Source organism: Pogona vitticeps, chromosome 4 (genome assembly GCF_051106095.1).
Source record: "Pogona vitticeps strain Pit_001003342236 chromosome 4, PviZW2.1, whole genome shotgun sequence".
In the NCBI taxonomy this organism is placed as follows: Eukaryota; Metazoa; Chordata; class Lepidosauria; order Squamata; family Agamidae; genus Pogona; species Pogona vitticeps.
This window is the reverse complement of record NC_135786.1, coordinates 65,687,598-65,711,995: the sequence shown is the minus strand read 5'-3', so window position 1 is coordinate 65,711,995 and position 24,398 is coordinate 65,687,598. Positions and strand designations below refer to the sequence as shown.

The following is a 24,398-nucleotide window of genomic DNA, read 5'->3' as shown; positions in this document are numbered from 1 at the left end:
CTAACCTTCTGAAGCTTTAGATCATGCCAAGTCAGTCATGCATATGCTCTGCCAGAGCATGCTGATCCAAGTATCATAGACTTCTACCTATGTAGAAAATTTAGCAACTAGAATGTAATAGAAGCAATGGGATTTTTCATCTCCTGTGGCCCTTCTTGCTATATTGTTTGGTCAGTAAAGAAAGATTCCTGGTGGCTGCTCATAATTTTACTTCAACTTTTTGGATTGTCTGTGACTATAACACACACTGAACCATTCACATGATTGGGATAAAGTGCGCATATCTGAACTTTTGGCTGAAAAAGAGTTGAAAAGTTCATTCTCTCTTGGACTGTGATAAACAAAGTAAGAGACAAATCATTTCCTTGTGCAAATAGTAAAGAACATGCAAGCAGTGCCTGGCATGAGTAAAGGGTTTGCATTTGAAGGTGGGGCCATCTCCTTCCCATGGGCAGCTTGGAAATGGAATTCTGGCTGTTAGTGTTGTAAAAATTGCAGATATTAGGATGGTTAATTATATTTGGCTGACCGGTTTTCCCCAAGATAGCCATTTCAGGTTCATTCATAAGAAGTGTCTGATCTTAGTGGGTGTCAGAAAACATCTCTAAACCTTTATAAGAAAAGAACACATTTCTGAAAATACTTGACTCTCCTATGACTCCTTGAATGGCATTAAAAACTCTGCACAATTTCTAAGAGTCTCTTCAAGCTTGAATTCCACAGAAAATCTTCCAAAGAAACGGATATAGAATTTACATAACATCACATACAAGAGTAGTTCTTATTTTGCAGCTGTAAGAGGAGTTGAAACAGGCTTATATAGAACAGTTTGTTCAATAATGTATGAAAGATAAAAGAAATGCTAAAGAAATGCTTCAGGCATTTGAATCCTGAATGTGTTACTGTGTTGGTGTGAAGATGATGTTATCTAAATATTATATCTTTAAAGAAAAACTGGCTTAGACTGTACTTTACAACTCTCTGTGTGTAAAACTAGCAATTATAAAAGCTTGACAAATCTTGATAAAAGCCTCTAGTGATAGAGACACTGGTCTTTTCTGGCACACAATAACAGGTCTAATGAATAACCTAAACTCGGCACCAAGGTGTATTCTAGACCATAACGAATGGACCCAGCATTACAAGGCATTATTCTCCAGTTCTAATTCCCAAGACATCCAAATATCAGCAGTAATGGAAAATCTCCCCTATTGGCCACTAGTCTCAGTAAAAGAGGTGGAAGGTTTTATTCAACAATTGAAAAACAACAAAGCACCAGGATTGGAATTTTTTTGGCCTCCAGAACTCATAAAATCTAACATTAGCTGGTGGACACCCTTGCTAGCAACCCTATTTCCATTTATTGATCAAACAGGTATACTACCTATAAGTTGGGGTACATGTATAATAGTCCCTATATATATATAAAAAGGAGCTAAAAGTGATCCTGCCAACTACCAGCCAATCAGCTTATTGAGTGTAATGAGCAAGCTCTACGCCAAACATCTCCGCAATAAATTAATCGACTGGGTTCAAGATGAAAATATCATGGCAGTAGAGGAAGCAGGAGTTAGTTAAGGGCGATCCACTCTAGATAAGTGTTTTGTACTAGCCCACCTGATCAATAAATATGTTAAGAAGAAAAAGGGCATGTTATATGCAGCATTTATTGACCTTAAGGCTGCATTTAAGTCTATACCTTGTGCATGTCTGTGGGAAAAACTGTCTTCCACAACGATAAATAAAAGACTTCTCTTTCTAATTAAATGTCTCGATAATAATACCTGGCTAAGGGTACGCTGTTCCAGCAGTGGGCATCTTACAGATCCTGTACCATCTACAAAAGGAGTCAAGCAAGGCTGTGTCTTAGCTCCAATTTTATTCAACTTCTATGTGAATGATATTGTTGAGCATTTATCTTCTCAGGCATTCCATTCCTCCAAATTAGCAAAAAAAAATCTATCTCAGTCTTACTATATGCAAACGATGCAGTGTTGCTATCACAATCTAAAGTTGATCAGAGAAGACATCCAAGGGCATTCTCAAACTATTGCCAGAAGGAACACCTAGAGGTGAATTATAGTAAGACCAAAGTAATGTTATTTGCCAGACGCTTTAGACTCTGCAAATGGTCCTTGGATGGACAAGCAATTGAACAGGTCAGAGCCTTTAAATATCTAGGTGTGGTTTTCAGACATCAGGAGCATGGACAACTCAACAAGAATATGTCGTGGAAAAAGCTTCATGCACCGTAAAAATTCTGATACAGTTTTTCTACACTAAAGGCCACAATTTTATACCAGCAGTGTTGGAAGTCTACAGAGCCAAGCCATTAGCGCGCGTGCTGTATGGGAGCCCCATTTGGGCTAATACAAGCTTAAAATCAATAGAAATTGTTCAGTCAAAGTTTCTTAGACAAATATTTGCTGTACCCAACTGTGTGCCAAATGCCTCTTTGAGATTGGAAAACAGCTTTTCCTCAGTATACACACAGGCCTGGCTCAGGATATTTAACTTTTGGTTAAGACTGAACCTTGTTCCTTCCGGTCTGCTCTCCTTTGTTGTGGCGGATCCTCATGAGAGTAAATGGATGAAAGATGTAAAGTCCAAAATACATACTATAGGGCTATCACCTGATTTCCTATTAACTATTGGGTATAGCAAATCAAGAAACCTACTAGGACAGCATTTATTGAACACCAAAATAATTCGTCTGTTACTAATAATTCGTTTGTGTCCCTGGTACAAATACTCTGTGATAAGCCATCCAAAAATAACAGCACAATATTTGTATATACTGACAACTCCCAAATACAGATGGGCCTTTTCATATGCAAAACGTAACGCCATACCTTCAGCACTACTTGAGGGTCATATTAAAGGAACCCTGTTACTAACTGCACGTGTCCTTGTGGTGATAATGTTGAAATGCTTGCCCATGTTTTATTCTGTTCTTTTTACAAAAAAGTGTGCAAATAATTAATTTGCCCTTTGTTAATCAAGAAGACAGGACGTTATCTGAATTCTATGTATCTTTTCTTCTCGCAGACCAAGATAAACAAGTAACAGTACACATAGCCAAATTTTTAGTAGTCACAATTAAAATTAGGTCAATTATGGTTCTGAATGAGTAAGCATAGCCAGCATCTTCAGAGGACAGCCCTCTGTCCTTCAGAGTGCTGTCCTCTGAAGATGCCGGCCACAGAGACTGGCGAAACGTTAGGAAGAACAACCTTCAGAACAGGGCCAAAGAGCCTGAAAAACCCATAACAACCATTAGATCCCAGCCGTGAAAGCCTTCGTGAATACAAGTCCACTTCTTCAGAAGTGATTTGGTGGTAGAGAACAAAAACAAGCAATTAGACTCAGCTTCTAAAAGTAAAGTGCTTGCTGGACAGGAAGGTATTAACACTGTGGCAAAGAATTTAATAATAATAATAATAATAATAATAATAATAATAATAATAATAATAATAATAATAATAATAATAATAATAATAATAATAATAATAATAATAATAATAATTCTGGCTTATGGCAACCCTTTCCAGGATTTTCTAGTTAGAGACTACACCGAAAGGGGTTACCATTTCCTTCTTCTGGGGCACCCTTGCCCATGACTACACAGACAGGCTTTTCTCCCAGAAGGTACGGGGGGAACTGAACTGCCAACAAGTATGGATAGAGTGATAGACTAGAACTCAAGATGCCTGGGTTCAAATCTCCACTTGGCCATGGAAGCTCACTAGGTGTGGTAGAGCTGGTAAAAACACTCCTTAAATCTGTCACACACCTTAAAGACCATATTAGGGTTGTTCTACGTTGGTTCCAAACAAATGTTCCTGGGAATTAAAACAGAGAACTGGCCATGGAAATGCTCCTTCAATGCCAATAAATAATGATGTCATAAAGTTATGTATTTAGAAAATATTTGCCTCCCAGACCCATTTTCCTTTTATTCAAATCAATTATGTGATTTTCTGTGCACCCTACTGGAAGAAGTGGTGGAGCAAAAAAACCTGCCCTATTTTGTTCTGGCAGCCAGCATAACAGTTATAATGATTTAAGGTGCCATTATACAAAGAAAACAGTCCTTATATCTTTGCCCTCCTCAGAGGAGAGCATTTGCGTGTCGTTACAGTATGCTCATTGTCAATAAATTTCAAAGCTGTTGTTACGTAGGTCTTTAAAATATGCTATCAGAGCATTCCACTTTCAGGTCTGTCTTTAAAGATTTAAGGTTCTTGATAAGCCTTAATTGAACCATTAATTTGCCTCCATTCCAGTGCTTGATAAAAAATACAACTGAAAATCTGGACAGCTTCCAAATCTGGGCAGTGAAAACTATCTTTGGAATTCTCTTGTTACAATAAATATGAAATGTACAGCCCAAGACCATTAGGTATAGCGTTGAGTGATAAGCAAAACCCTCACTTATCCAAGGAATGCCATACTTGTTTATCCATGTTTTAAAAAAAGAAAAAGAAAAATCCTCTGTGTGGAAACTGTATTTAGAGAGCAGAGGGAGGTGAGTATTCTGTTGTTGTTTCTAAGTGTGTACAGAACACAATGGGGAACAGTTGGCACAAGGAGTGGGATGAGTAGTTCCAATATTCTCATTCTCCCTAATTTTCTCAATCTTGTCATGCTGGGACTTCATGTCAAGACTCTGCCCTGCATTGCAAGATCTCCTGGCTTTACATGAAAATAAAATCCTGGTTGCTTGTTTTCCAATTTATTTTTTTAAAGCAGTGTTAGCCAAAGAAATCTCAAGTGGGACATTGTTCTTACGTATGAAACGAAACCTTTTTGAGTTTCAAGGTTAATATGCAATACATATGCATGTTCAGTGTGTAATACATATACATGTATTACACATGTGCTGTGTCCCCAGAATCTTTGAAACGGTAATGCCCATCAGAATAGTGGTCAATGTGTCCTATTTCATGACCAATAAGAAAGCAATTCCAAAATTCCAAGTCTTTTCAGAGACAATCTGGTTTCTGAGGAATGTTGATATATAAAGCCAATACATCCACAGTAACTAGAACCATATTCTGATAAATTGGTTGACCTTCTGCTCTGTTAATAAAATCTTTTGTGCAGCCTCTTAGATAGGAAATACTTTACTGAGCAAAGTGGTGAATGAAAGAATATATATATATTGCAATAATGGTTCTCATAGAGATCCTGACTCAGATAAAATAAATCCTCCAGGTGGTGGGTTTCCTGGTTTGTGGATTTTAGACTGCTTATAAAGAGCTTATGATCAGTGTAGCTTCATTACCAACAGAGTTTCATAGAGTCCCAATGTAAATAATTTCAGTACTAGAATTAATCAAGCCTAGAATTATGCATGTGAAAAGTGGGGAGAAAAACACATGTCCACCAGATGATTGGTGTAAAATAGCTACCTTGTAGGAATTATTAGTGAAAGTAAATGAATAATAAAGGTATGTGTTGCCCTTTTGGAAACACTCCAGGTGCAGGTCTACGTCCATCTTGATATTTCTGGCTCTTCAGGAAGAGACCCTATTCTTACGAGAGGCCTGACTGCCACTTGTAAGAATAGGGTGAGTGGGTGGTGTTACACAGGGTCATCAGACTTATTCTTGGGAAAATTATTTGTCCAGCTCCAGCATAGAAGATTTAAGAAAAGGAGTTGCAGGAGATAGCTATAATGAACCTTGGTAGTGACACAGCCACACCAATGGGGATGGGGGGAGATGCTTGTGTCCTCAAGTGAGCCACCTGGAACATATATAGGAATGCACATACACACTTTATCTCTTGAGCAGCAGATCTGATGTGGGAGGTCTGAGGAGTACCACTCCTTCCTGAGAGTGCCCCTGGACTCTTTCCTCTGATTGCCTCAGAAAAGCAGAAATAGCACTGATTTAGTTCCAAGGCAGTATATGGCCGTACTAAGTTTCCGTTTTGACGTTACTTGCTGTTGGGATTTTTCACTATTACGGAAATAATTTTTCTTTTCTTGGGGTTGGGGATAAGACTATACTTTTAAATACCTGTTTGGAAACATTTATATAAGAATCTTTCCTGGCCAAATGGATAAGGATGAGGAGGGTAGAAGAATAATTAGCCTGAGGCTAAGAAGGACACACTCATTTCTTGGCAAAATGAGACTCTACTTTTACAAAGAAAGAGCCTTACCTTCAGAAGGCAGACCTATTAGGTTTTTAAAATGTACATTATTTTAATATAGTTTTAAAAATCTGTTTTTTTTATTTACATGTTCTACACGCTGTTCCAAGTCCTCCATACAGGGCCCGTTACCATAGTCTCTTGAGACTGAAGGATGCCTATGATTTACATGTTCTGAACACAGCTGGTACTATACAGCAGAACATAACTAGGAATAAGGCCTATTGACTTAAATGACAATTTGACATAATATTGTTGGGGCTCTGTGTTGTCCAATAACATCACATATGATGACCCTATGAATGAGTGACCCGTGAAATGCTTAGGTTCTGAAAATTAAAGGTCATGGTTTCCTTTACAGAGTCAATTTCTCTCTTATTTGCTCTGCCTCCTTTGCTGCTATCTTCAGCTTTTCCCAGCATTATTGTCTTTTCCAGGGAGTCTTGTCTACTTAAGATGTGTCCAAAGTATGTTAATCTCTGTTGTGTAGAAAGAGTTGATCATTGACTTGAGCTAGACCCACTTGATTATCTTTCTGGCATTCCATGGCACCAATGAATTCTATTCCAGCTCCATATTTCAAATGAATACTTTTTTTTCCTGTCAGCATTCTTCACTGTCCAGCTTTCACATCCATAAACAAAAACTGGGAACACATTGGTATAGATGATCTTGATCTTGCTCTCCTGAGATATCCTTGCACTCGAGATTCTTTTCCAGTTCCTTTATAGCTGCCCCTTCTGCCAATCTTATTCTGATTTCATGGCCTCCATCTCCATTTGGATTAATTATTGAATGGAGGGACAGGAAATCTTTAACCATTTCAATTTCTTTGTTGTCAGTATTGAAGTTAAAAAATTCTGTAGTCATTATTTTGGTCTTAATATTCCACTGTAGTCCTGGTTTGGCACTTTCTTCAGAAGTCGTTTCAAGTCATTGCTGCTTTCTGCAAGTAAGATGGTCCCATTTGCATATCTTAAATTGTTGATGTTTCTTTTCTGCTTTTAAGTATTTGGAAAGTTGTTGTAGAAACAAATGATCCCAAAATGATCCTCTTGTACTGAGCGTGAGAGTGTTATAATGGTTAGGATGTTAAACTGGGGTGCTAGTGAGTGTACAAAACATTAGGAGGAATTTTAAGTCAGATACGAGAATGAGAAATGGACAGCTCTTTTCATCATATTATAAAACATCTCAGAACTGAAATGGTTAGAGAACAGAAAGAACTGCTAAGGGACTCATGAAGGGCCTACCTCCATATCCCACTGACCCTCCAGGGCTCCCTTCCAAGGCTATCTCATGAGTGGATCCCTTCTCCCAGACATTGCCAGGAGTGAACGCTCCACTGGAGCCTGCAGAGATCCAGAGAACATGGGAAAGGAAAATGGCAGGAAAAAGCCCGCCAAACAACTTCCTTCCAAGTGGAGAACTGTAAGAAGGCAGAGGAAGATTTGGGGGTAGTTGATGGGAATGAGAAGGAAGACAGTAAGGCAGAAGACTGGGTGGACGTCCCAGTGTTGAGTGAGGAAAAGCTGGACCCTGCTATGTATGCTGGCTTTGCAGTGTCCATAAGTAGTCCTCCCTTAGGTCCCTTACTTACTCAAGGATAACAAGGCTGTCACCAAACCCAGAGGCATTTCTGAAACTAAGAAGAAAGATCCAGCAAAGTGGGAGGACTTGACCCCAGCCCAGTAATGCTGTTTCACTGCAAACAGTTGTTCATTTATGCCAGTTGGCAAAAGACATTAGAGAAGGAAGGATGAACGTTTGCAAGTCTTAACAGTTGTTTGGACTGTATTGGGGAGAAGTGTGGTGAAGGTAACCCATTTCCACCCCCTGAAAAGAGATGCTGTGGACTAATGCTAATTGCCCCTGACTCAGGGACAAGAGGCAGAGACATTTTGCAAATATTTCATAAGAAATGTTTGTTAGTTGGTTGATTACTGGTTTGAAGTCTCCTTTGACATGATGAATGACAATGTGGTGTCATTTGTAGTTCCCATGTCCCAAAGAGGGAGGCGTAAATCTTCATACACCTTCATGTATCTTGGACTTCAGCCCCTTCAATACATTTTCACCAGAGTGAGCATTTTTCCTGTCGTGAGAAGATAGAGTAGAAGTAGGTGTTGAAGAGTTCTGTTTTCTCTGTCACCCATTAGCATTTTTGATCCTTCCATGAAACATGCTGCTTCCTTGTTTGTCCTCTTGATCTGAAGATAGCTGACTCCCCTTTGAAAAATCATCATTATTATTTAAAAGCTGCCTTATCTCTTAGTTCATTAGCACATTTATATTAAATGCAATCTTTGGGTTGAAACCTGGCCATCTTGATATTACTGCTGTATTCCTGATCTCATGAGTCAAAATTGAAATCAAAGTGAATTTTGGTCAGAAACAATGAGAGGGGAGCTTTGCAGTTAGACACAGACTTGACTTAAGAAGTAAAGGGGTTGGACTTGATGGCCTTGTAGGCCTCTTCCAACTTCACTTTTCCATGATCCTATGATAAGTGATTATCTTCTAATGTCTTTCACAGGTTTACAAGTTGCAAACTACCATATTTTTCCATGTATAAGATGCCCCCATGTATAAGGCGCCCCCCTTTTCTAACCCAAAATTTCTTTTCTTCACAAGAAAGTGGAGAAGGAAGGCAGGGATCAAAACACTTTGATGATTCCTGCTTTCCCCCTCCACTTTTTGCAAAGAAAGTGGAGGGGGAAATCACTTTCCTTGCAAGAAATTGGAGGGGAAAAACAGAAATTATCAAAGTTCTTTGATGATAACTGCCTTCCCCCTCCACTTTCTTTGCAAAAAGTGGAGGGGGAAAGCAGTAATCAAAGTGCTTTCTTCACAAGAAAGTGGAGGAGGAAAGCAGGAATCAAAGCATTGTGATCCCTGCCTTCCCCCTCCACTTTCTTGCAAAGAGGGATCAAAGAGGGGGAGGGATCAAAGTGCTTCAATCTCTCTCTTCCCTTCTTAGTTCCATGTATAACATGACCCTCAATTTTTAATCTAAATATTTTAGACAAAAGTATTGTCTTATACACGGAAAAATACTGTAATTTGCTTCATGTAGGAATAATGGAGTCTACATCCATGTGTATTGTGCAGACAAAGCAGCTATGTAGTATGGGTCTCTGCAGCTATTACAGTTTACTAACTCCTAATGTCTCATTATGAAGAGATTAATTAACTCATAATATCTAATTATGAAATTATATGCTTGCCTCTTTTGACCTTCATGGTTTTGTTTTTGTTTTTTGAAATCTTATGAGAATGTCTGGAGCTGGCAGACTATGATGCTCAAAGAGGAACAATACATTTGCAGAAAGATGCTCAGCAGCTTCCTGTAAATTGTGAATCAGATTAACTTGGGTGCTGAAGAGTGTGTTTAAGAAAGCTTCAGTTTCAGTGAACCTCAATCTATAGATATTGGGTGACTGTTAGTTTTTGATGTTAACAGGAAGACAGGCTCGTGTTGGTTCCTCAGAGTGAGTGGAAACATGATACTGTAGTTAATACAGGCAGCAGCCAAAGGCTTTGAGTTCCCCACTGTGGTTATCAGGTTAGAGCTAAGATATCTAAGAAGGATTTCTTTTCTGTGAACAGCTATGACTGAAGAAAATGTCATGGGATGCAGCTGTTTGCTTGTGGATGGGTATATTTCAAATAGACCTAGATCCCACAAAAACATATACAGTACATTTGCATGTTTTCTTTCACGTTAAACGGTTATACACCCAGCATATCAATAACACAGGGAACATTATTATCCTGTTCCTTACTGTAACACAAAGCAAACTTTTAGGTCGGCTGCCTTCAGAACGTGGAGCATTTTGCTGTGTCAGCAAAAAATAATGATGGAAAAGCCATTACACTCAGGGAGATGCTGACTCAGTTGAAATCAAAGTTCTATTTCTTATAGTACTTCTGTGAAGGAGGCAGTGTAGTTGGGAGCGGTTGTGTATACACTTGGGGAATTGCAGTCTAAACTGCATAGGTTTCATTGTTTTTTTAAAAAATTCCTTTATGTTGCACAGAAGGACTATTCTTTGCACTTCAGGGAGAAAAGAAATATAGTATTGTTTGTAGAATCCTAAACACAGTGTATCTTTTAATATTCTGATTTCCTGCAAAGTCAAATCACAAGTTTATTTGGAAATTACTTACAGGAATAATGTTACCAAATTCCCACTTTGTTCCATAACTGAAAACCTTAAAAACGTTGAAAAACAAATTGAAAACTCCCTGCCCTTTTATCAGTTATAAGCATGATGTGTTTAATCTATTTAATTTGGAAACATACACTGTCCATAGAAAACTTACCTTATGTGGATTTCTCCTTGAGGCTGGGTTTGGGCTCGAAACCCTGTGCCATGGGCACAATTACTTAGCCACTTCTTGTCTTGTTTAATAAGAAGTCCCTTGCTAAGTGTGCTCACAAGGTCTGCTGCAAATAGTTAAGCCAGCAACCATGCTTCTTGCTTCTGTTACAACACAGTCACCAACGCTTTTCACCTTTACTTTCCTTGTTGCTAGATAAAATAACCATAAATTGTTCTGCCAGATTGTATAAAGCTTTATAGAAATCAGGAGTCTTTTATGTAACACTAAGTCATACATTTTACAGCAAATTTATCAAATGTAATAAAGTACAGTGTTGAAATTTACTAGCCCTTGATGTCTCTAATTCCTATTGATTCTAATAGGAAGCTACTTTCTTTGAGTGAACCAGTAGTTAGCAATGTGCTTTAGAATTTCATGATCTTTTGTTTGTTTGTATTCGCGAAGGCTTTCATGGCCAGGATCTAATGGTTGTTGTGGGTTCTTCAGGCTCTTTGGCCGTGTTCTGAAGGTTGTTCTTCCTAAAGTTTCACCAGTCTCTGTGGCCGGCATCTTCAGAGGACAGCACTTCAGAGTGTTATTATAGTAATTAAGGCATCCAGTCATTTTAATCTCAATAAAAGTCAAAATGATAAAGAATGGCATTTCATAATGATTAATGGGAGATTTAGAACTCTTGATCTAACATTGATGAATACATACGTTCCCCATTCCATCCAATATTTTTTATTATCACTTTATTAAGGATATTTGCAAAGTTGATGAAAGTGTACTGTAATCATAAGCAGAGGCAATTTATATTAGAAGTAATGTTATAGATCAAGTGAAAGTGTCTTGGCCATTTTCCTTAAACTGCACAAGTAACTTTAGAGACAAATATTTGAGTGACTGAGACAGAAAAGAAGATTTTTAGATGTGCCATATTTTTCCATGTATAAAACAACAATTTTTCTTTAAATAATTAGACAAAAAATTGAGGGTCATTTTATACATGGAAGGCAGCCACTTTCCCCGCCTTTTGCGAAGCCAGGGGGCTTAGCAAAAAGAAAATGGGCAATGCAGCCATGAAAAGGCTTCAGGATCAAAGGGCTGTGATCATGCAGCCTTTACCCAAAGGGAGCCTTCTCTTCCTTTTTGCTAAACTCCATGGCTTCACAAAAGGCAAGGAAAAGCAGCGGTCAAAGGGAACGCTTTGATCCCTGCTTTTCCCTTCCTTTTGCTAAGCTCCATGATTTAGCAAAAGGAAGGGAAAAGCAGGGATCAAATTTTCTAATTTGGGGTTAGAAAAGGGGTGGTGGTCTTATACATTGGGTTGTCTTATAAACGGAAAAATACGGTAAGTAATACAGTGAATGATGTATACTCCACAGTTACAGCTAAGTCATAATTTGGACCATTTGAAGTGTGTGTGTGTGTGTGTGTGTGTGTGTGTGTGTGTGTGTGTGTGTGTGTGTGTTTTGTGTGTGTGTGTGTGTGTGTGTGTGTGTGTGTGTGTGTGTAAATGTTTAGTAGAGGGACCCTGCATTTCTGAATTTGCAACTACACTGCTGTATACAAAACAACAGAAGTGATAAATTAGTAGCTTAGTTATGGAGTGAAGAAAATATACTGAATAATAATTCTTTTATTAGATAAGAAAATGGAACAAAAAGTGGCAGGAACAGCTGCCTAGAGTAGTTGCAACAACCAGATAGGCAGGACATAAATAGAATAAATAAATAAAATAAATAAATAGATAGATAAAATTAGTGGTGAGCTACCTAAATTCTACAATAGGTTGTATGAAATAGATTTTCCAGAAGATAAATTGACTAGGAAATTTGGAGAAAATTCAGCTGTTCTGATTATAACAACAGAAGATTAGGAGATAAAAATGCTGAGTTTTCTAGGAATGACATTTTACAACCAGTAACGTCCTGGCCCTGATGATTTTAATACTGAAATTTACCCAGCATTTTTGAGGAACTAATCAACTATTTTGTTTTATTGTTCAACCATTATCCCACCACTTCACAAAATATTTTGTGAGATGGTTAATTTATTGTTAATTTTATAATTTACTACCTGTATTGCATAATAGAAAAAATTATCAAGAAATGTGTTTGGTGTCCAAAAACAATCACTGCTCATGAAGTAGTTATTGTGGTAATTTAAAGGCCATAATGTAGGCACAGAGTGAAGCTATTTCATAATGAGACAATATATCAACTTCTTCAGTGTGACTGTCATGTAAGTGAACTGGAACTTACTGCATACACGGCTTCCTTTGCTTGGATCATAAATGTCTATATAATCCTTTTCTCAAAATGCCTGGGCAGAGACAGGGTCAGCAGGCTTGTAGGAACAGCAATCCTCTTGTCTTTGTCAAACTCGATCTGCCAGCTCATTCAGCCTTCTCTTCAAAATCTGCTTCTTCAACAAAGTTTTTTTTAAAACTACCTGACCTCATCTTACATGCTTTTCCACAACCAGCTCACTCTCCACTGCTCATTGTAACTATTCAAAGTACCTGCTGTCATCTTTTGTCTAGTGTAGATGATAAGCTCTGTGGGTAGGAGTTATATGCATCATTCTCCCAACCTCTAGTATATTTATTTATTCAGAGTTTCATGCAAACTGCATTCCTTTAAGAGTGATGTATGTACCTTAATGCACTCTCACATAACATAAGTAAATTTACTTGAGTTTCCAGTAAAGAGCTATGTGCCATGGATATGTATCTCAGTTCTCTCTGGTTCATTCTGTTTAACATTGCAGTGTTTTCAGTTAATTCCTTATTTACATTTATTTTGTTTTCCTTCCTGTCTTGTGATACTCAGCCATCCTTTCTGCCCTTGAGGTGGTCTCTAGTAGTGCTGCAAGCACATTCAGAGGGGGTTCATTTTCACCCACAGTTACAGATATAACTGGGCCCTTGTATCTGCAGGGGAATGGGTCTGCAATGTGTTGTAGATGCCTGTAACAGTGGATACCAGGGAATCCTATATAAAACAAATGAGAGGTTGGAAAAAAGGCCACAAGGAGGCACTCTTATATTGTTTATATAAGGCTATGGCAAACCACTGATAAGTGAACCATGCATATGGGAGGCCTACTATAAAAGCAGGAAAGCCAGAATCCTGTTGCTTAGTTATGCTGGTATAAACATAGTGATGTAATGATGCAATAGTGAATTGCTGCTAGTTAACAATTAACTATTTGTATTTCTCATTGCATGCCAAGTGCTTGAGGATACAAGTGACCATTCATCAACTAGGGGCAATTTACTGCTGCACTTTATACCATTACACTTACACTGACATAATTTACCAATAGGATGCTGATAGAAATGGGTAGTCATGGCAGCAGAACAGCAAGGCTGACTCTACCCCTAAACCTGCTTAATAAAACACCCTAGATATTTTAATGTGGCAATAACAATTCACCTACTGAACATCAAAGAGTTTAAAAGTGCACCTAATTTCAGAAGCATCTAATGAAGTTTTTTTTCTCTGCACACTGAAGCTAAACTGAAGACAGAAACTTTAAGAATCAGTGAATGATTTCCTTTTTCTAGCTGTCTGGAACACATTACATGAAATGTGAAATATTAAACATGTTGTTTTGGATGCCTAGCAGAAGAAGTGGGAGATGGGTAGCTCTGATTTTCCAGTGCTTTGGAGACTTTCTGGATAGGAACACTTGAGGCTTCTAGCCATGGGCCTGGGTTTTCCTCCAGCCCAGACTTCTCTAACAGGGTCCTGCCATCCTTGCTCCCATTCTAAGGGAAATACTGCTCCAAACAGGGCAAAATATAAATTGCTTGAAGGAGCAGGAGGCTTCCACACATATGATCTTCCATTATATCGTTCGTATGTACACTGATGATTAGCCATAGCATTAAAACCACTGACAGGTGAAGTGAACAGCACTGATTATATTGTTGGGCTGAGATATATTAGTCAGCGAGTGAATTGTCAGTTCAGGAAATATGCGCAAGTGAAAAGATCTGAATGACTTTGACAAGGGCCAAATAGCTAGACGCCTGGGTCAGAGCATCTCCAAAACACCAGTGGTTAATACCTCCTAAAAGTGGTGCCAGGAAGGACAAGTTGTGAACTGGCATCATGGTTGTGGGTGCCCCAGGCTCAGTGATGAATGTGGAGAGCAAAGGTTAGCCTGTCTGGTCCAGTCACACAGAAGAGCTACTTTAGCTCCAATTGCTGAAAGACATAGTGTTGGCCACGACAGAAAGGTGTCAGAACACACAGTTGCATCACAGTTTGCTGCATATTGGGCTGCATAGCTACAGACTGGTCAAAGTGCCCATGATAACCCATGTCCACTATTGCAATGGAGATGTGAGTGTCAGAACTGGATCATGGAGCAATGGGAAAAGGTTGCCTGGTCTGATGAATCATGTTTTCTTTTAAATCAGGTGGATGGTATGTGTGTCATTTGCCTGGGGAAGAGATGGCAGCAGGATGCACTATGGGAAGAAGGCAGGCAGGTGGAGGGAGTGTTCTGCTGGGAAATCTTGGCTCCTGGCATTCATGTAGATGTTACTTTGATACATGCCACCTACCTAGAGATTGTTGCAGACCGTGTATACCCCTTTATAGCAATAGTGTTTCCTGATGGCAGTGGTCTGTTTCAGTAAGGTAATGTACCCTGCCATACTGCAAAAATTGTTCAGGAATGGTTTGAGGAACATGACAAAAAGTTCAAAGTGTTGCCTTGGTCTCCAGATTCCCCATATCTCCTTCTGATTTAGCATCCATGGGATGTTCTGGAAAATAAAATCCAATCCAGGGAAGCCCTACCTTGCAGCTTGCAGGACTTAAAAGATCTAGTGCCAATGCCTTTGTGCCAGATACCACAGGGCACATTTATAGGCTTGATGCATCAAAGCTCCTTTGGCAGCACGAGGGGGGGGGATTCTATACAATATTAGGCAGGTAGTTTCAATGTTGTGGCTGTTCAGTTTAATAGCAAGTTGTGCCACCAGTTGTTTAACCATGCATGTCTTCTCAGTGACATTTTCTCTTGTTTTCCATTTCAGCTCCCTAATTTCATCAACACAACTCTTCCTCCACATGAGCAAGTTACAGCACAAGAGATTGACAGCTACTTCCGTCAGGAACTTATCTATAAGAGGAATGAGAGGATGGGGAAAAGAGTCATGGCCCTCTTAAAAGAGAACACAGACAAGAGTTTCTTCTTTGCATTTGGAGCAGGTAAACCCTAAGTACACTGCTTTGTTGACTTCCATTTCCACGCAAGAGGAATGCTACATCAGCAGCATTTTATTTCCTGAGATGTCAGGGGCCAAATCTACCGTAATTCAAGGGGTGGGCAGGGGTTAGAAGATGATGGAACTGCTTCTCAACCAGCTGACTGTGGCAATGAGCATAAGGGGAATCTGTGTAAATGTGTCCAGATGTTGGGTAAAACTGGGTTTACCAGGAAATACAGAAATTCAGAGCTAAGGGGGGGGAAAAGCATTTTTGGCAAAATGTGCAATTTCCACACACCCGCACTTGGCTCTTTTTGGTGCATTAATGATGCAGAGGTGTAATACACATATAAACACCTTCATGCTGGGCCAGTGAGCTCTGGCACCAGCTGCAAATGAATGGAGATGGATACCTAGGCATTAGAGTCATACGCTGCCTAATAAAATTTCCTCCTCCCCCAGAACCTCTCAACCTGAGATATTTCTCCTCACTTAGAGACCTGGTTGGGGGGGGGGGGAATGGCAATTTCTGAGACTTTAGCTTGAGATCTGGCAACCGTAACATACGCTCATAGTTGGTCATAACTCAATTTCCTCCCTCTCCAAGCCAGTCAGATTGTGAAATTCCCTCTCCCAAGTCAATCATTATTCCCAAAGCACTTTCCTTGATAGACCTCTCAGTCTCAAATACTCCATTCCTTTTAAATGTTTTAATGATAAGCACTGTAGTGAGACGAATAGTGGGAGCTCTGTCTGGTGCTACGGCTAACTATGGTGAAAATCTTATTGAGATTTTATTTGGATTTCTTGCAATTTAAGAAGGTAAACTCAGACTCACATGACCTAGAACACAACATCTTGACTTGAAACAATTCACCAATGAGATTCATGCCAGTTGAGTTAGGCCAGCAAGCACAACTAGTAAGACATATATCAGCCTTTTGGTTATTGACCCATATATCCAGAACACAAGGCTGGTGACTCTTGGTGGATGTCCTTCTCTCATGCCTTATTGTCATGGGAAGGACATCTATTTCAGATGAAAATTCAGGACCCTATAAGACTTACCTGTTCTGTTGAAGTGAGCATTGCATTTCCATGAATCATGTTTCTTAGCATTGAAACTGAGGCATTTTCTCTACTGATGGCAAACAACTAGATTTTAAATCATGTAAGTTCCCAGTCTGTTAGCCTGCCATTGTGGAGTTAAGCTGGCAGAGTCTGTGAAACCAGAACTCCATGCTGTGTGGAGCAGTTCCCTTGGGTCTCTCTGGCTGAATCCTTCATCTCTAAATAGAAATCCTTGTGAGTGGGACGTACTCTGCAGGGCTAATGAGTCACTCTGAAGATTTTTAAGGATTTCACTTTATGAGTGAAACGGAGACATTATGGAGGCATTAACGATAAAAAAAATAATTCTGTGGAAAGCAAGTGTAGACAAGTCTGTCTTATCATATTTAATGTGCAACGCAATATTGTCTTCTAACATGTGACATTGTATGTATATGGTGGGACTTACGCTGATGGATTTGCAATTAATGCTAGACTTCCAACATCATCAACAAGTCCCCTAACCTACCCCCACCATTCCCTGTTTCTACACCACATCATTCTGTGTCATATAAAAGCTCAATATAATAACTTTGCATCTCATTGTGGCACTTCTACTGATAAACCTTTACTATCACTGCATAACAAAACATGACTGACAACTCCTTTGCTGGCATGATGAACTAAGCATCTGAGTCTTTAAACCTAAAAGTCCTAGAGTTAAATAGACATCTGTAGAAATTAAAGCTGTTACCAGTTGTTGTATCGTTATCCTTCTTTTTTTATAGTTTATATATGCAAAATGTCCAGTAGTACCTTAGGAGGAAAAACATTAGCCAGTATTTATAACAGTGTTTGCTGTATAACAGAAGGCTGCCTGCCTGTGCACTAATTTGCAGCAGACACATGAGGCAAAATCTCATAAAATGCATCCCATTAGCTTGAAGGGGGTTCAGGTTTAAACCTAGGAACACGTCTTTTCCTTAGTTTGTTGCCGAGGAGGGATTTGGAATGCCGTACCAGAACAGGATCCAGAATTTCACAGCTGGCAGCTATGTGTCTATTGAACTGAAGCAAAACGAACAATCTCAAGTTTAGAATATTGACATAAATTTGGATCCAAATCCAGCAATTTAGACCTTCCATTTAAAGAGACCTTAAAATGAACTCTAACCATTATTCATTTCTTGGAGGAAGGGAGTGAGCAGAAGGGAAAAAGTGGGAGAGGGAATATTTTGAAACAACATATGTATTTCATGTGGGAATACACACTAGTCCCCTGTATGTATTCTGGCCTACGTCCAGTGTTAGAGTTTCCAATTTATTATTTGCCTCCCATAGAGCCAACATGTTTCTACAATACGTACAAGCCTACTTCATGCATATCCACTTAAGAGTGTTAGGTTTCTGCGATCTGTTCTGCCCTGGGAGAATGAGATGATCGCAAACACTTGGAGTGATCCTCCCTCCTCCTTCCCAAACTGAAAACAGATGCTGTTTATTGAGCAGCATCATTTCAATAAAGTGTGGAAAAGAAAGTTGTGCAAAAAGTTTATTCTTCTTTGGTCACAGCTAATGTAAGCCATGTTGCAAAGAAAACAAATGGTAATTCTATCATCTCTTTATTGCCAGGGCATGGCATGAAAGACCAAAGTGACCCAGTGGTATGGAACCATGGATTTACCGGTTAAATAGGCCATCCCCTGCTCTACAGTTTCCAGTATTTCATCCTGCAGCCAGTGACATAGCAGGAATGTGATCATGTTAACCATGAGATTATCCTAAAAAATGTAATAACTAGCAGCTGTGAAGATGGCAAGTCAATGAGAAAGACATAAATCTTAATGTGGGTTTCTAGCATATAAATTATTAGATTAAGATTTCATGTAATTTATTGAGTTATTGCATTGAACTACTTTAAACAAGAAAGATGACAAAGGTATTGTATATATGAATACTGGGGAAGAAATGAGCATGGTACAGGGATTTTTGACATGTACGTTTTTCAAGCACAAATTGTGAAAATCCTGCTTCTCATAAAATTTACAAGTTACCTTTCATTTTAACTCTTCTCTTGAGATTCATTCTACAACTGCACCCTGTAAATACAACAATAGCCCTTTTAATATTTTATATGCAGTCTGGACTGAAAGGTGTGGGAGAAAGTTCTAATTATTGCACCTTCATGTTGTTTAAAACCTTCCCATTTGAAGAACAACACCCATGTAGAGAAACAAACCTTTTGCAGAAGTCATACTTGACTGTGCAAAATATAATGGCTGAAGTCCTATTGTGCCATTTCACATGTGCAATATGAAGCTGTAGCAGTGTTAGGGGAAAGTGCAGTAGGGCAGACATGTTGTTCATAAAACACTTCTGCATGTGTGCCATGCAATAGGAAAAACAGGAGCCATGTAACTGATTTCACAATCTTTTGGTGCAATACAGGTTGCTTGGGCGCACATGGCATGCTTCTGCTGCCATAAATTTATATTCCACCCGAATGCACAGGATTTCAGACATGGATGCAAGCCATCCATGGATGCAAGTGCAGGTACCCAGAAACTAATCCCATAATTTGTAGCTTGAAGGAGTCCTACAACCATGGAAGGTATTTCTGGAATGCTAGAACACTATCTGCGAAGGGCTCCATTTTACATACTAAGGTGCCTTTTGTGATACCCCTCAGTGGTTCTGTCTTTATGTTCCTGGTCAGCCACCAGATAAGGCCAAGCTGAACATTAAAAAGACAAAACCATGACTACAAAAGAACTACACAACTTAAATGTTGACAATGAAGGGACCAAAATAGAGATTTTGGATAGCTTGGTTCAGTCTTCAATCTTAATGGAGATAGCAGTCAAGAAGTCAGAAGAGAAATGAGACTTTAAGAGCAGCAATGAAGGAATTTGAAAAGATAATCAAGAATAAAGATTTGTCACTGGAGAACAAGGCCAAGATCATCCACACACTTGTGTTCCCAGTCGTATGAGTGTAAAAGCTGGACAGTGAAGAAAGCTGACAGAAAGGGGGAGGGGATGACTTTTTTTGAAATGGTTGCTGAAGGAGAGCTTTGCAGATATCCTGGAATGCCAGAAAGACAAACAAGTGGGTTCTAGAGCAAATCAAGCTTGAAGTATCTCTTGAGGCAAATATGTCGAAACTGAGGCTGTCCTATTTGGGGCACATCACGAGAAGGCAGAATTCTCTGGAAAAACAATCATGCTGGGAAAGGTGGAAAGCAACAGGAAAAGAGGAAGACCAAATACAAGATGGGCTGACTCTCTAAAGGAACCCACAGGCTTGAGTTTACAAGAGCTAAGCAGAACAGATGAGGCCAGGACATCCATAGGGTCATTCATAGGGTTGCCGTAAGTCAGAAGTGACTTAATGGCACATAGCAACAACAACAACAAGAAGAAGAAAGCCAAGACTCCTATACCATGACTCTCCCCAATCTTTTACTATTGCTAAATCCCTCTGGAATAAATGCCACTGTTTTCAGTCATTTTCCCTCTTAAGTAAGCATGTGATACCACTTGGGGGACAGAGTTGCTAATGTCCATTGTAAAATTATAATCGGCTTGTGGCAGTAGGCTTGCTTGCTTTCTTTTCCTTTCTTTCTCTCTTTTCCTTTCTTGGCAACAGAAATAAAAGAATACTCTTTTTGAACGAATGCTTGTGATTGTGACTACAAGCCTGTTTCAGCTTCACCATAATTGTATGAGGGATACTTGAGAAATAAACATTGTCTCTAATGAAAAAGTGTGGTCTGAGGACCTAGAGATGGCTTTCTGTGGAAGAAGAAATGTTATGTGAAAAAGATGCTTTATGCCTGGGCTATCATACATTAATCCCTTTCCTTTCACATAAACAAATCTTTCTCCCTTTTTAAAAGTTTTTCCTTTGTTATAGGCCTGTGAATTGCTGCACTGACATTGTAGCTCCTAAAATCTATAAAATGTGCTGTTCTGGCATCATTACAAGAGCAGCTGCTTTAGTTGTCGTAGCAGAAGGGACCAGAGATGTCGAACAGTGTCTTAAATTCCCCAGAGCAGGCCAAGACCAGAATACCACACGTTTTGGTTAATAAGCAGTTTGTGTGGCAAGCAGGGTAAAATGGAATTCATTTCAGAAAGCCCTATACCAAGCTTCATGTATTATGGGACAGCCTCCTCCCACTATTGCAATTTCTAGGCTTAACTCAGATTTTTATTTTCACCACATCCAAGATACTGAAGCTAGGACCATGGACAAGCTGGGTCACATAATGCAAATGCAACCTGGGCTTGTTGGAATGCCTCTTATGGAAAGGTATGGTGTGTTGGTTGTGTGAGCTGGTTCCCTGAAAATCTGCTAAAGCTCCTTTCCAGATCCAGTTCCTCCTCCCAATCCATGGTTGCAGCAGCAACAATATCGCACCATATGAAACGAAGAGGATTGGTACCTTAGAAACTTAGACTTTTACTTCAGTTTCAGTTTCCGTGAATTACAAACCACTTTCTTCAACTCACGACACATACTACTTAGGCAGTAGTTTTAGATATGGGGAACCTAGTGAGCTGAGAGTGAGAAATAATTTGGCAATGGGCTTTCAAAGTGACAGCGACATTGTTAGCTGCAATAATGATCAGTTAAAGTGCTGATTGCATAGGAAATTAGATATCCTACTAGGTACAAATATAAAATTGTAGCTAAGCAAGAGGGGCAACAGGAATCATATTGCATGCATAGGCTTCTAGTCTTAGCAGTGGCTAACGCATGCTATACATATTCATGTATTCCCAGAAAAGTCCTTGTAATATTTAATTATAGTTAGTATGAACATATCCAAACTTCAGGTTTACTAAACATTTTTGCATACTTTCTCTCAATGATCATTACAGCAGCCCTGTATAGCAGGACAGCATTATTACTGCTGTATATAATAGGCTGGGAGGACACTCACTTTTCTAAAGCTGTGTCACAAGTTTGTGGCAGAAATGAGAATTCAAATCACCTCCTAGTTTTAGCCAAAACATGAGATGTTTGCTGCAATTGCAAATGATGCTATAATGAAATCCATTTTCTTTCTTTCTTTCTTTCTTTCTTTCTTTCTTTCTTTCTTTCTTTCTTTCTTTCTTTCTTTCTTTTCTTTTCTTTTCTTTTCTTTTCTTTTCTTTTCTTTTCTTTTCTTTTCTTTCTTTTCTTTTTGGCAACAGAAATTAGGCAATCTTTTTGGCAATAGGATTGGGCAATCTCAGGTGGAATTACTTTGATATTTTCCAATCAGCTGCAGTACAAGATAGTTTGGAAGGTCCATATTTCTGTTCTAAAATGCCTCTATTCCCTACAGCCGTGTATTACATGATTGCGGTGCTAAACCATCATTACAGCTGAACTCAAATTTCATTTATTGGAAAACTCATAGGATAGCTTTCCAAAACCAAACTCCAAAGTTTGCATTGAAATACACCACACTCTCATGCTCACACAAGAATTGGAAAGGTTCCAGAAATATCAACAAGAATGAGTCAAGGTCTGGAAATCATACTGTATGGCAAGAGACGTATGATTAGATTCTGTGAGGGAGACTAATCTGAGCTACATTACTAGTAATGGAGGCATATGTAAATGTCTTGGATTGCTCAACCCGTTGGAAGTTGCTCTGTAACTCCATTAAATCAAAGTATTTGGAAAATTATTTCATCCCATGAGATTCAATCAGATTTGACAGACTGTTAGTTTATCTAAGGGTTTGTGGGCATATTTGTTTGATGTAGTGGAATAGGGTGCAGGAATAAAGAAATGATATCTTTTTCATCACCCAGCTTGTCTTCACATTCTTCACTGGGAAAGTCAAAAAAATAAGCAACAACTTATTTCAATCATTTCGGCTGTCTCTATTGTATTGATGCTCCCCACTAATTCTGTCTGACTGCCCCTTCTTAACATAGCAATATTACTATTTAGTGAACAAAGAATAATGTATGAGGGCTTTCCATTTTCATTCAAACTCCATAGTGGAGGGTGATCACAGTTGTTAAGGGCTACACCCTTGAGACACACATTTGTTTGGGCAATGGCGCTATGGCATAGCAGCATATACTATGATTAATTCTACCTTCTGCATTGCCAAGCCCTGAATGGTTGTTAAAGTTAGAGCATTCAGCCTAAGACCCAGATTTGCCCCTACACTGGAATAAACACGTAGTGTGTGAGTAATGCTGTCAGGTAACTGAAGTCAAAACATTCTATATAGGATGACAGACTTGGGTTCAAAGAATAAGCCATAGAGATAACTTCACCCTTCTGATTATACTGGCAGGAACCATAGGGCCAATTCAGCAGCCATATAAAGGAACTTTTGGTTGTCATTCTGTGGACCTGTGAAATATGAAACAAGTTACTGTGTTTCGGCAGTACTTATATGTCTTGAGTTTCACAGTGAATATTTCCTGCTAAAATCTTGAAGCTCAAAAAGATCTGGATGGGATTGGACAAGACCAGAGGTAGAAGTGTTGTCATTTACCATGATTTAGTAGATTTCAGTTCATTGATCCTCTGTCTATGGGTACAGGGTGCACAGCAAACATATGGAGAAATGGGACCATGCCCACTGACCCTGTCCATATTTATATGCTCACTAGGCCCACTTATATAGTGAATGGTGTATACTACCTTTGATGTTTTATTGCAGATGTTGATGTCAGTGTGGGATGCCAACTGCAACTTTAGTTGCAGGACTCGGGAAATAGTTACAATCTTGTCCCATAGCCCAGTCAAGTCATTTGCTTACATTTAGAATGAACACATAAGTAGAAAAAATACCTGAGCCTTGTTCCTGCATCCCTGGTTTTAACTGCCCCTAATATGAAGCTGAGAGTTTCAAGAGGGAGAATCTATGTTTTTCACCTGTCTGTAAGGGTTCTCCACGTGAGTCACAACTTCCTGAAAATCAGGGTTCTGGTTCATGTGGAAACATCAACTGGTAGTGGAGCCAGCCCCGATTCAAGCTCAGCCTCCTCCTTGTGTAGATGGCCAACAAAATGAGGGATGGACTGGGCAGAGCAAAACAATTCTGCTCTCTGTATTTGCTCCACATGTAAACAAGAGACCTCATATGTGTGGAATGAACAGGACATATGCCTCCTTTGCAGATCAATACCATTACGCCACCCTTTTTCCTGCATGCTAACTCTCCTATTACCTCCCACCAGAGCAAATGTTCCCCTAGTCCAGGAAGAAAAATAAATCAGTCTTCTCTTACTACAATTATGTAAAATGTATAAACACTCAAATTGGCAAACTGGTCCTTTAAATGCAAAATCATATAATTTCTTTATGTTACATAGGTTTTTGTTTGTAGAAATTGGATTTATATTACATGGTTTCGTATTTGTAGGAGCCACATTTTATGTTGACAGAATTTGTAAAATATTTGTGAAAAAAATCCTGTTCATTTGTATATTAGCTTAGCTGTTTATTGTTGTTGTTTTCAGCTAGCTGACTTTCCACTTTATTAGAAATTGTCACCCTTGTGTGATTGACTCGCAATTCATTTTATCCGTTAAATTTGTAGGACCTGAAGTGAACAAGGAGTTTTCCCAACTGCCTTCTCCAGCTGACAAATGGCAGTCAGGAGCGC

General features: G+C 39.1%; 1 protein-coding gene across 1 annotated transcript in view; it reads left to right on the top strand.

Moving 5' to 3' along the window:
- TRABD2B (TraB domain containing 2B) overlaps positions 1-24,398 on the top strand; it is a 353,065-nt gene that overhangs the window by 236,264 nt on the left and 92,403 nt on the right. Inside the window, exon 4 of the mRNA XM_020788141.3 lies at positions 15,548-15,722. Coding sequence (XP_020643800.2) covers positions 15,548-15,722 — 175 coding nt within the window. The remainder of the gene's footprint in view (positions 1-15,547; positions 15,723-24,398) is intronic.